Raw genomic sequence first — 13166 nt, 5'->3', positions numbered from 1 at the left:
AGGAGCCCATCCCTAAATATAACAGCAACACCTCCAGGGACATCCCTGGTCTCCAGCTCCACAGCATTCCCTGGAAAAGCCCCACTCCAGTGTTTGAGATTCTTGCTGCTGGAGAGCTCCAAACCTTCCCAGCCTCCACCCAGCTCTCCAGGTTCCTGTGAGCACAGCCAGACCCACAGCAGGTTCATCCCACCTGGACCCACCCACGCTGGAGCGCTTGGTGCAGTGTGAGCTTGGCCAACCCGACCCAATGCTCAGCTAAGATCTCCCACAGAGCCCAAAACTACATCTGGCAAAGCCCCACAAATGCCAACAAGTTAAAAAAAAAGGGATTTTACAATAAATTTGTCTCCAGAAACCAGGTGCTTGCCATGGCTGGATGAAGGACCCAGCAAACATCACCACGTGGGGTTTGATAGAACCGGACTGGGAGGGAACAAGACTCAGAAGAAATCAGCAGTGGTGATTATTCAGAAGAAATAATAATAACGAGATGATCTGTGCCAAAAGCACACCCAGGAAAGCAAGATTTAGCTCCTTGTGCTAGAAGTGAGCAGCAGTCCTCCTACAGATCTGGAAGATGGCAAAGGCAGCGCTCAGGCCACCGAGGAGGCTGATGAAGGACGTGTCCCCCCACGGAGCGACAGCCGGCCCCGCTGCGGCCTCGGCAGCCACCTGGACGGGAACTTTGGGGCCTGAGGAGACTCTCAACGTGCTTCATCCTCAAACTCTCACTCCTCTCCTCGCTGCTCCTCTCCTGGTGGCTCCGGAGGTGCCTCCAGGGAGACAAAACCTGACATGACACAGCCAAAGTGGGCGAGGCAATGGCTTCACGAGTCTTGGCTCCCCAAAAACAACACAGAGCAGAAGAGCTCCTGTGGCAGCTGTGGGAAGGCCAAAGGTGTCCCCAAGGCTCAGCTCAGTCTGTCCCTTATTTCCTTCAAACCCCCCAGTGTGGACGGAGTCTCTCTCCAAAGGCTCCTGCGCAGCTCCAGTGCAGCTCAGCAGAACCTGGAGCACATCCTGCGAGTCAGCCCAGGATTGCTGAGCCTGGAAAAGCCTCTCAGACCATGGAGCCAGCTCTGCCGGGGCCATCGTCGTCCCCTGTCCCCAAGGGCCACATCCACAGGGCTTTTAAACCCTCCAAGGAAGGGGACTGCACCCTGCAGCTGGGCCAGGGCTGGAGAAACCTTCTGGGGAGGTGGGAATGGCTCCCACTGCTTGGATGGGATATTGGGAAGGAATTCCTGGCTGGGATGGAATTCCCAGAGCTGCTGTGGCTGTCCCTGGATCCCTGGCAGTGCCCAAGGCCAGGCTGGAAGGGTTTGGAGCAGCCTGGGATGGTGGGATGGAGGTGGGATGGAGGGATGGAGGTGGGATGGTGGGATGGAGGTGGGATGGTGGGATGGAGGTGGGATGGAGGTGGGATGGTGGGATGGAGGGATGGAGGGATGGAGGTGGGATGGTGGGATGGTGGGAGGGAGGTGGGATGGAGGTGGGATGGTGGGATGGAGGGATGGAGGTGGGATGGAGGTGGGATGGATGGTGGGATGGAGGTGGGATGGAGGTGGGATGGATGGAGGTGGGATGGTGGGATGGAGGTGGGATGGTGGGATGGAGGTGGGATGGAGGGATGGAGGTGGATGGTGGGATGGAGGTGGGATGGTGGGATGGAGGTGGGAGGGAGGTGGGATGGTGGGATGGAGGGATGGAGGTGGGATGGAGGTGGGATGGTGGGATGGTGGGATGGAGGGATGGAGGAGGGATGGAGGTGGGATGGAGGGATGGAGGTGGGATGGTGGGATGGAGGTGATGGTGGTGGGATGGAGGGATGGAGGTGGGATGGTGGGGTGGGATGGAGGTGGGGTGGATGGTGGGATGGTGGGATGGATGGAGATGGAGGTGGGATGGTGGGATGGAGGTGGGATGGTGGGATGGAGGTGGGATGGAGGTGGGATGGAGGTGGGATGGTGGGATGGTGGGATGGAGGGATGGAGGTGGGATGGAGGTGGGATGGAGGGATGGAGGTGGGATGGAGGTGGGATGGAGGGATGGAGGTGGGATGGAGGTGGGATGGTGGGATGGAGGTGGGATGGAGGGATGGAGGTGGGATGGAGGTGGGATGGTGGGATGGAGGTGGGATGGAGGGATGGAGGTGGGATGGAGGTGGGATGGAGGTGGGATGGAGGTGGGATGGAGGGATGGAGGTGGGATGGAGGTGGGATGGAGGTGGGATGGAGGGATGGAGGTGGGATGGAGGTGGGATGGTGGGATGGAGGTGGGATGGAGGTGGGATGGAGGGATGGAGGTGGGATGGTGGGATGGAGGGATGGAGGTGGGATGGAGGGATGGAGGTGGGATGGTGGGATGGTGGGATGGAGGGATGGAGGTGGGATGGAGGTGGGATGGAGGTGGGATGGTGCGATGGAGGGATGTAGGTGGGATGGAGGTGGGATGGTGGGATGGTGGGATGGAGGGATGGAGGTGGGATGGTGGGATGGAGGTGGGATGGAGGGATGGAGGTGGGATGGAGGGATGGAGGTGTCCCTGCCATGGCAGGGCTGGGAATTGAATGAGTTTTCAGGTCCCTCCCAAGCCAATCCATTCTGGATCCGTGTGACCTCAGGGCCACCCCTCAGGGGACACCGAGCTGTCACAGGCTGGAGGGAGCCCAAAGGGAGCCTCCACCCATGGATCCAGCCACACCTGGGAGAGAAACACCTGCACCACCCTCTGCAGACAGGGATGCCCACAGCTCCTCCCATGGCTTCCTGAAGCCAAACCCTGATTATGGGCACATAAATATGTAAAATATAAATATATTAAAGATATTAAATATAGAAACATTTAATTTGATAAATTTAAATTTAAATTATAAATTTCATAATTTAATATAGAAATGGATTTAATATAGAAATAAATATAGAAATATATTTAATATAGAAATATATACACATTTAATATAGAAATATATTAAATATATAAAATATATATTTAATATAGAAATATATTAAATATATAAAATATATATTTAATATAGAAATATATTAAATATATAAAATATATATTTAATATAGAAATATATTAAATAAATATAGAAATATACACAAATATATTAAATATATAAAATATATATTTAATATAGAAATATATTAAATAAATATAGAAATATATACAAATATATTAAATATATAAAATATATATTTAATATAGAAATATATATACATTTAATATAGAAATATATTAAATATATAAAATATATATTTAATACAGAAATATATTTAATATAGAAATATATTCAATATAGAAATATATATATAAAATATAGAAATATATTAAATATAAAAATAAATATGACAATAGAATTCCTAACCAGGAGAAAAACCCCATCCCACCCACTCCCCCAAAATACATCTCTCTGCCCATCCTGTGAATTCCAGTCTGGAAATCACCTTCCTGCCCACCAGCTCCTCAGCACACGCAGCCCCACTGGAGTAACAGGACGAGGCAGGGTGGGAGGGATGAGGGGAGGTCATTTACCCCAATCCCCCACTCCAGCTACACCAGAGTGCTCAGGGTGTGTTCAGGCTTATTCTGAGCATCTCCAGCCATGGAGATTCCACATCTGGGGGCTTCTCCTCCAATATCTGATCAAGTAAAATAAAACAAAGCTGAGATCCCCCAGTTCCCAAACTGCTGGCAGAAGCTGTTTTACAGCTTTGCAGAATCTCTCACAAGTCACCCAGCACCGTTTGCTTTCAGCTGCTGCTGCTGCTATTTTTGTTTGCTGACCCATATTCTTATCCTGGAAAAACAGAACTGTCTCCTCTTGTTCACAACTTCCCTGTCATTGATGACTTTTCAGACAGCAACCACAACCACCTCCCTTCTCCATGTTCCCTCTTCCAGGCTGAGCAGTCTGGTTTGGCCCCTGCCTGTGTGAGCTCCTCCACTTGCATGTTTGATTTATCACCTCCCAGTCTGCAGAACCTCTGCAGCTGTGGCTTGGGATTGTACTCAAAGGCAAGCACATGGAACCATGGAATCATGGAATCATGGAACTCCAGAATGGGTTGGGATGGAGAGATCCTAAAGATCATCCCAGCCCTGCCATGGCAGGGACATCTCCCACCGTCCCAGGCTGCTCCAAACCCTTCCAGCCTGGCCTTGGGCACTGCCAGGGATCCAGGGGCAGCCACAGCTGCTCTGGGAATTCCATCCCAGCCCCTCCCCAGGGCCTGCCCACCTTCACCAGGAATTTTTTTCCATGTATCTTCACCTGGCTTTTCCCTCTTTCAAACATTAGGATTTATGAATTGACAGAGGGTTGGGGCTTTTTTTGTTCTCTCTTTCTGTATTCCTACAACTCCCCTTGCTGGAGGAAAGCCACACAAATCCTCCTTGTGCCACCTACACCCTACAAATCCAGTGCACCAGAGTCCTGAGGTGATGCTGAGCTGAAGCCAGGAGGGAGCAAACACAAACCTTCGGCCTCCCAGAGCCCTTCACCTTCAATTTTGAGTAACAGCTCTCAGGAAAGCTGCAACTGTGCGTGAAAAAACCCAAACAGGCACAAAATCTGAAAAGCTTTGCTGATTCTGTTCCCTGCAGAAGTAAAATGAGGCAACAGCATTTAGAGAAATGTACCCAGGAGGATCTTTTGAAAGCAAAGCCGTGTTCCTGCACTGTTTTAGACAGAATTGTGTCCAGCTATTCCTCAGCCACCAACCAGCAGCTCAGGCAAGAGCAAGCACTCCCAAAAATCCATCCTCCATGTCCAGAGGAAGATCCTGGTAGATCCCATCTTGGGCTCCTCTCAAGAAGCCAGAAGGGTTTCTGTTTTCTGGCACCAAGGTGGGCAAAGGTTGGATCTGAATCCCATTCTGAGGCACTGCCCAGGGAAGGGCACATTCCCAACCCTGCCAGAGCTCCCAGGGATGCTCAGGGGGGATTGTGCAGGGCCAGGGGTTGGATCAGTGACCCCTGAGGGTCCCTCAACCTCAGGATATTCCATGTTTTCCCACCATTCCTTTTCCCCTCTAATAAAGGAGCATCTCCAGGCTCTGTGAGGCTGGATCCCCTGAAAGCTGTCCCTGCCAGCTGTCCCTCTGGTCCCTGTGTCACCTGCCCTGCCACAGCTGCAGCCAACGTGAACCAGGCCAGGCTTCATCCCCAGATCCCCAACCAGGGATATTTAGCAGGCTAAGCTGAACTAAAACATCATTCAATGAAACAGCTCCATAATTCTCATTGGGATTAGAGTCATCAGCTGAAAATCCATTAAGAGAAATAGATTAAGCAATAAGGCAATGACCAGCCTTGTCTTTACTCTCCCTCTTGAACGTAAACAACCCCTGGAACAAAACCTGCATGGAGAGGCACCAGCTCCTTCCTCATCCATCAGCAGCAGCTGCATCCCAAAAACCACCCTCAAACCAAGCCTTTTGTCTAAGGGTCTTACAGAAAAGTATCTACAACTACAACAAAGCTTTGTTTGGGCAGGAATACAACCCTGAGCTGCTTCCTCCTCTCCAGAAAAGGTTAAATCAACATCTCCTGCTTGACCCAAATGCAGAGGGCTCAGCAATTATTTGGCAACAAATGCAATCAGTCAATGTCTACATTTTCCCTCGTTATCAAGAGAATAAACCAGATGTCCTCCTCACCTGCACTTGTAAGGCTCCAGGACTGTTAAGACTCTATTTTTACCCCAGCAAGGGAAATCCTAAATCAGAATATCCTGAAGTGGCTCCCATGTTTACCCAACAGGGCACGAAGTGGGGCTGAGGAGCTGCTGCAACACCTCCCCAGCAGTGAGCACAGCAAAACCACCCCAGAGCTGGGCAGGAGAGCAAGGGGCCAGCAGGGAACAAACAGGACCCAAATTCCTCATTCAGGCTGGCCCTGAAGCTGCTCTGAATGTTGGTGAAACCCCAGAGAATCCCCAGGTGGCCACCTGAGCTGGGGCAGTGCCAGGGGACACCCAGGGTATTTACAGGGAATTCAGAGATTCCCAGACTGGTTTGGGTTGGGAGGGACCTTGAAGCTCACCCAGAGCTCACCCAGAGCCACCCCAGCCATGGCAGGGACACCTCCCACTGCTCCAGCCTGGCCTTGGGCACTGCCAGGGATCCAGGGACAGCCCCAGCTGCTCTGGGAATTCCATCCCAGCCAGGAATTCCTTCCCAATATCCCATCCAACCACTGGGAGCCATTCCCTGTGTCCTGTCCCTCCATCCCTTGTCCCCAGTCCCTCTCCAGCTTTTCAGTGTCTGAAGGCAGAAAAGTGCTGCTCCACACTGCTCAAAATGCAAAATAACAACAATCCTGTCTTGGAACACTCAAGCACAAAGGTGTCACTAATGTTCCAACGAATTCCAGCGAGGTTCCTCAGTATCCCCCAATTCCAAGCAGGCCCAGAGCAGCTGCAATCATTTCTGTCCTTTCTCCCCTGTTATAAATAACATTTCCCGTGGTCAGGAACCTACCAGCCCCTTGTAAGGCTCCAGGATTGTTAAGACTCTCTTATCTCTATATTAAAATATATTATCTCTATATTATAATATAATCTATTATTATAAGCTCTGCAGCGCTGCCTCCACCTGGGCAAACCTCAGGCCAGGGCTCTCACACCCCCAGTCCTGCTGGGAGTCTTGGATTCTGTGCTCATCTAAACCACAGCGTTCTGCTGGAAAAAATCCATCAGGAGACTGGAAGTTATGCTGGACTTTATGGATTATAAAGAAACCCGAGCTTTGGAAAGCCAGGATGGTTTCCTGAAGCAGACACTGAGCTGGTGTTGGGTGTGACAGACCCAATTCCTGGTGTTTCAGAGCAGGAAACACCTCAGGGAGATGCCAAGAGAAGGCAGAAGGTGAAGGCAGTGGTGAAAAACATCACCCATGGCAGTGACACCGCTGGAGCTGATTTATTTGGGTACAAATAAATGCCAATAAATCACTCAGCTGTGAACTGGCAAACCTGTCCTTAGTGCTGGGAACAGCACAGCCACTTGTCCAGGGAAGATTTGGTTCCTGAGGAACTGAGGGAGCTGGGCAGGTCCTGGGGCTCAGCTCTGACCAGGACTGATCTGCAGCCAGCATCTCCTGGATGAAAATACCTGCCCTGGGCATGCCAGGGTTTGACCTGGAGTGCCTTCAGGGCAGTTTCTAAAAGGAAATGAAACTAAAATGAAACTAAAATGAAACAAAAATGAAACAAAAATGAAACAAAAATGAAACAAAAATGAAACTAAAATGAAACTAAATGTGCCATCACCAGATGGGCTTTAAGGTCCCTTCCAGTCAAACCATCCTGGGATTCTGTGATCACACCAACACCCACCTGTCTGCAAGCAAGAAAAGCTTTATGTACAATTCTACAAATTCTTTTCTATTAAAAGAACACAAGAGGAGCAGATATTTAGCAAAAAATCCCACAATCCTGGGTGGGCAGAACCAAGGAAATCTGCTTTAAGTGGAGATACCATATAAATGATTTGGATCAGGTTGAACAATTCTTTACAGTATTTAGATTTAAATTTAACATCAGCTCCACCTTCCAGCCAGCACTGCCTGCTGGGAAAGTTATTTTTACTATAAATGATTGATTAACAGGGGAGAGGGAAAAATCCTCAGCACAGAAAGTTTGAAAGCTTTTCAGGAACATCTGAGCAATTTCTGTTTGGCTTCTCTTGCGTGCTGAAAAATCCTCTAAACTGCACATACAGAAAACATTTTGTTGCTTTGTTTGCTTCCAGGAGAGGATAAATCCAGAGATTAAAAGACTAAAAATTACAAAGAGTAGAAAATATGTTTTTAAATTCTATGATACTCATGCCTGTGAGAGCTCTGCCAGCTCAGTTATCTCTTTATCAGCTCACCCAGACCTGTGGCTGTAAGGACAACAAACAAGCTTTTATAATAAAGATTGTGAGAGCAAAATTTTAAACCAAATGCTAAAAAACCCACAAAAACCCTTGGCAATCTGAATAAACCATCTGCAAAACACAACTCAGCCAGAACACTCGGAGCACTCCCATCTCAGTGACCTTTCCATCACTGATGCTCAGCCCCTCTGGGGAAAACATGTCAATCCACTTCAGATGAGCTTTTAAATGTTTGTCTGATTTAAAGATCCCACAGAGCTGTGCTTTCAGACAGCCAAGCCAAATTTGGGTTCCCAGTGACCCAAAATATGAACTTTGTTGCTGATTTATCTTGTAGTTAAACCTTGGTGTCAGGGCAGGTGGCAGCAATTCCCAAAAACTGGGATGTGGGAAGTGTCAGCAAACACCACCACCCCAAAAAACCTGGGACATGAAAAGTATCAGCAAACCCCTAAAAGTGTGGCATGAAAGGTGTCATCAAACCCCAAAAAACCTGGGACATGAAAAGTATCAGCAAACCCCTAAAAGTGTGGCATGAAAGGTGTCATCAAACCCCAAAAAACCTGGGACACAAAAGATGTCAGCAACGCCCCAAAACTCTGTGAGGGGCAAACCCCCTCACCCTGAGAACTCTGTGAAGTGAAAGGTGTGCACAAATATGTAATTTTGGGGGTTTTTTTTCTGCTTCACATTTGCTGCCAACATCTCTTTACTCTCTTTCCATGTTTCAGTTCCCAAGGCAGCTGATGACCCTCCAAGGTTCAGGTACAGAGTCAAGCCCAGGTGACCATGAAGGAGCCTCAGGGAACATCCCTGGGTGTCCTGTCCGACCTTGGCTGGAGCCAGGACCTCCCTGTGACCCCCTCAGGGCAGCCAGTGGCTCCCACCTGCCTGCCAGGAGCTCTGCTCAGCCTCCAAGGAGCCAGGGCTGCACTCCTGAGCTGCTGCCACCACCCCAGCCACAGCTACCAGAGCTTCAAATCTGTCCCCCGAGCCGAGCGGGAGGAACCGGGGAACAACAGAGAGGATGGAAAGGGAAGAATCTCCCCATCCTCAACACCCCTGGATCCCTGGAAGTGCCCAAGGCCAGGCTGGACGGGGCTTGGAGCAGCCTGGGATGGTGGAAAGTGTCTCTGCCATGGCAGGGGTGGCTCTGGGTGGGTTTTGAGGACCCTCCAACGCAGCCCACGCTGGGATTCTGCGCTTCATGAAAAGGTGAGACACGTGAGGAACATCACAGAGGGGAGTTTGTACTGCCCAAACCTTGTTCCACAGCTTCCCAAACAGGAGACTGGAAACTGAAGCACCTTAGAGAAATAATTAGAGAAACCTGATGATTAGAGAACCCTAATTATGCCCGGCAGTGGTGAGTGACCGCTGGCTGCAGGGCGATGGCCGGAGCCAGCGAGAGCCGCCAGAGTGACCATGGGGTGTCACTCACACACCACAAAGCCAGAGGAGAAGAAATCCAGGGCTGTGTGAGCACAGCCCCCTCGGGGACTGCCCTGCCCCGAGTGTTTTGGGGTTCAGCTGAGGAGCTCACCCCTCTGCACAGCCGAGTTTTACCCTCCCCTCCCTGACAACGGGACAGTTTCCATTTCACATCGCTCCTCCGAGGGACAAACCAGCTACGAAAGGATGCAAGAAATTCCCTTGCAAATCTTTTGTCTTTATCCCCTGACACATTTTCCTCTCCTCTCGTTAATGGGGGCCACAGACAAAGCACAAACACCGTGGTGGCATCCAAAATCTGTGAAAAAAGCAGGTTTATTGCTGGCTGGGGCTGGCAAGGGGGACACAGGGATGTTGTTCCAGGCGGGAGAACAAAGATTAACTACTCTTCTCACAGATTTTAAATCCGGGAAGAGTGACCTCATACACCACAGCACTATTGAAACAACAAACCCCACAGAATACAACAAGCTGCTATTGACCCTTGGAACGGGAACAGCTCCATTCAAACGAGGGGTTTTGGGAAAGAGCTTCCAGAAAGTGACAGGGAAATTCCACTTTCAATTTCAGCACCGGGAAGAGCTTAACTCCATAAATCATTCCACCCATCATCACTCTTGTGCTCCCCTCAAACAGAAACAGCAAAAGGTGCCAGAAGCTTACGGGAAAAGCACAATCTGCAGATTTTTTTTTTGGCTGGGGCTGGAAGGTTTTAACTTTTGCTCTCACCCTGCTCTCACAATGCAGCTCATGACCAGGGGGTAGCTCAGCTCTGGGGAGGGGTGGCAGGAGGGCACGGCCGGGGACCGCTGGGGATGCCACGGGTTGGAAAATCCATCGCTCAAGTTTAGCATCCCAACAAGCCACTGACAGCTGACGCTGGACAATTCATTTTCCCCATTTCCCCTCTATTTTTATCTGTGTGAAAACCCCTCCTTTGCTCTGCCTGCCGGTGTCTCCGGTGCCCCCTGCGCCCTCCCGGCGCTCCCGGGCTCCGAAGCCACCGGGCACTTCCCAGCTCCTGTCCGCTCCCTGCCCGGCGAGGTAGAAATTATTAACATACCATCACGTGCTAAATCTCCTTGCTTTGGAGACGGAGAGCTCTGCACGTTGCTGACCTCCATTTCTTTTCTTTCCAGAGGAGCCGCTTTGCCGGGCTCCAGCTCGGCGCCTTTGCTTTTGGGAGCATCGAGCCCCGGCGCTCCATCGCCGCCGTCCCTCTTGTCCCTCTTGTCCTGCCGCTCTTTGTCCTGGCTGCCGAGCTCGGGGATCTGCTCCAGCTTGCTGTGGAACACGTTCGGGCTGCCCAGCTCTTTTTTCAGCGAGTTGCTGCCGTTGCACTCCTCGCGTTTCTTGGCTGCCGGTTCCTCGGGCGGCGGGGCCGGGGGCTGCGCCGAGGGGCCGGGGCTGCCCGGGGCTGCGGGACCGGCAGCGGCCGCCGCTTCCTCCGTCAGCGACCTCTTCATCGGGGCGCTGGGCTTGCCGGCCGTGGGGCTGCGGCTCTGGGTCAGGCTGCTATTAGGAGAGAGCAGCCCAGTGGCGACGTCTTCTCTAAGCACCGGCTCAGGGTATTTATCGGCCAGGTTAAGGGTTAGGGGCACCGACAAGTGAGAGCACTCTGACATCGCACGCCTCATCGCCTTCCTCTGGTGGGCAGCCCTGGCCAGCAAACTGCCCTCAGAGCCCAGCTGCTCCTCCATCTCCTCCTCCAGCTCGGGGCTCTCGCTCAGGTCGCTGCTTTTGGACTCGTCCTGGGCCAGCTCCACCGTGGTGGTCGGAGGAGCCGCCTTGGCCGCGGCGCTGGGGGCAGAGAGCCCGCTCTGCCCGTAGCTGTCGTCGACCACCCCGAGGACGCGACAACCGGGAGCTCCATCTTTCTTCACGGCCGATTCTTTGGACCCCGAGTCGTTGGGCAGGACAGGGTGGAAATTGGGGTTCCAGACACTGATCTCCTGCTCCTTCATGTATTTGCTGGCATCGCTCTCCGACACGGATAGATGGGGCAGCTTCGGCTCCGGCTGGCATTTGCTCTCCATCCCAACCTTGCCCACGGCTTTCTCTTGGTCGGTGATGGCTTCATTTTTACCCAGCCCCGGCCCGGTTTTCTCGGCTCCCGCCTGTCCCACGCGGAAATCGGTGGCTTTGGGGTTCCCGAAGCTCCCTTCTGCAGAAGGAAACGTCTCCGAAATCAAGGACCAGCTCTCAAGGTGACCTGCAGCCGCCTGGTATTTCTTCCCCGGCACCTCAATTTCTCTTTTGTCTTTCTGAGCTATTTTTAGCTCTTTGTCTAATTTTCCCTCGAAGAAGCACAGCTTGTCCTCATCCGTGAAACCGACGTTCTTAACCAGCCCATCCTTAATCGTTCCCCCCGTGTTCACGCTCAAGCCGATCTCGTTCAGCTTCCCCTCCGTCCTCTGCCACTCGAATTCGCTTTTCCCCAAGTCTTTGGTGGACTCCATGCGATGGAAGGCTGTCGGGAAGCTCTCGGGGCTCTTCCCCTTGCCCAGCGGGCTGTAGTCGTGCTGCTGCTCGGACAGGGACATCGCGCTGGCTCCGCAGCCCGGGCTCGCTGCCGTGACGCCACGCCGTGCCCCCGGTTCCGTGACAAAACCTCGTCCTCCCCACCCCCTGCGCCGTCGCCTCCTCTTGCTGCAGCCAGCCGCTAGTTCAAAAGAAAGCGGCAGCTCGCATCCTTTTGTGGAGAATCCTCAGGAATTCGCACGGGGAAAGGGCGAGCGCACGGCCCCGGCTTGAGGCTCCTCGCGTTTGGTCGGCTCAGGGTTTCGGTGTGAGCGGCTTTTGGGGGGGTCCCGACACGTCTGGGGGGGATTTCAGCCTCTCCTTTCTGCTCTGCTGTGATCGATGCCTTTATCGGGATCAATTCCTGCTGATGAGGCGTTCCAGGAACACGCAGGAGCCGAGCTCAGCGATTCCCCCCGCAAACAAAACCCAAGCACGGCACCCTCCCCCCGAAAGCACAGTGCAGAATGGGCTCTTTCAGCACAAGGGCTTTGTTTTCTCTGAATTTTAATATATTCTTTTGGAGTCAACAGTGATCACAAGTCCTGCTGTAATGAGGATTTCACAATTCCCGTAAGCAAGAGGACAAAGCTGAAAAGGATGGGATGGGATATGTTTGGAAAGCTCCTGGAGCCTCAAATACAGCAAAATTCATTTCAATTATATTTTTTCCTTCAACATGAACACACCTTACAGTATTTTCAGCTGATTTAAAGACACCACATATCTGTGTTTTGACACAGCTGCCTCTTGGGGCCCACAGAATCTGCCAGACAAGCCAGACCTGTGCCCCAGCTGACAAAAATATAAACTTTCATTGCTTGCTGTCGTGCTTGCAGGTGGATTTTTCTGTCATATTTCACTCACACTTTGTGTTGATCCATCCCAACCCAGCCTCAACACCTCTGATGTGCCCTCCTCAACCACCTCTGCTCCAGCACGGGGCTTCTCCAGCTGGGAGCCTGGATTTGGACACCATTCCCCCCTGGTTAAACTGGGCTGGAGGTTGCTCAGAGGCTGCATCAACACCAAACTGCAGATTCAGCTTTTATTCTTAAGTGTCTGGTGCAGCTTAATCCTTGACTGAGGCAGATTTTGCTCTCTGAAGCAGGGTCACAACACACCAAGAACCCTGGAGAAAATGTCCCCAGAGCTCATGGAAAAGGCCTCCCCTGCTCGAGATGAACTGAGAGAAATGTATTTTTATAGCCAGAGCTTGCAAGTTCCACTACGCCCCCTGAATTGAACCTGCTGTGAGAAATGCTACAATCCACACATTTATCTGCTTGTATTTAAGCTTGGGATT

The 13166-nt window shown here is 51.5% G+C and overlaps 1 protein-coding gene across 9 annotated transcripts in view; it reads right to left on the bottom strand.

Moving 5' to 3' along the window:
• Nucleotides 1-13166, bottom strand: part of MAP4 (microtubule associated protein 4) — a 139063-nt gene that overhangs the window by 22787 nt on the left and 103110 nt on the right. Inside the window, exon 1 of one of the 9 annotated variants that reach the window (XM_088066846.1) lies at nt 10404-12563. The exons of 7 other annotated variants lie outside the window; for them this stretch is intronic. In XM_088066846.1, coding sequence (XP_087922972.1) covers nt 10404-11883 — 1480 coding nt within the window. In that variant the 5' untranslated portion in view covers nt 11884-12563. Of the gene's footprint in view, nt 1-10403; nt 12564-13166 lie in introns of those variants that run through there. One more of the 9 variants, XM_088066842.1, reaches the window with a different exon arrangement.

The sequence above is a fragment of the Pseudopodoces humilis genome, chromosome 1 (genome assembly GCF_049639895.1).
Source record: "Pseudopodoces humilis isolate 2021_Gansu_Grassland_sample_001 chromosome 1, ASM4963989v1, whole genome shotgun sequence".
NCBI lineage: Eukaryota > Metazoa > Chordata > Aves > Passeriformes > Paridae > Pseudopodoces > Pseudopodoces humilis.
This window is presented reverse-complemented; position numbering and strand designations above follow the sequence as displayed.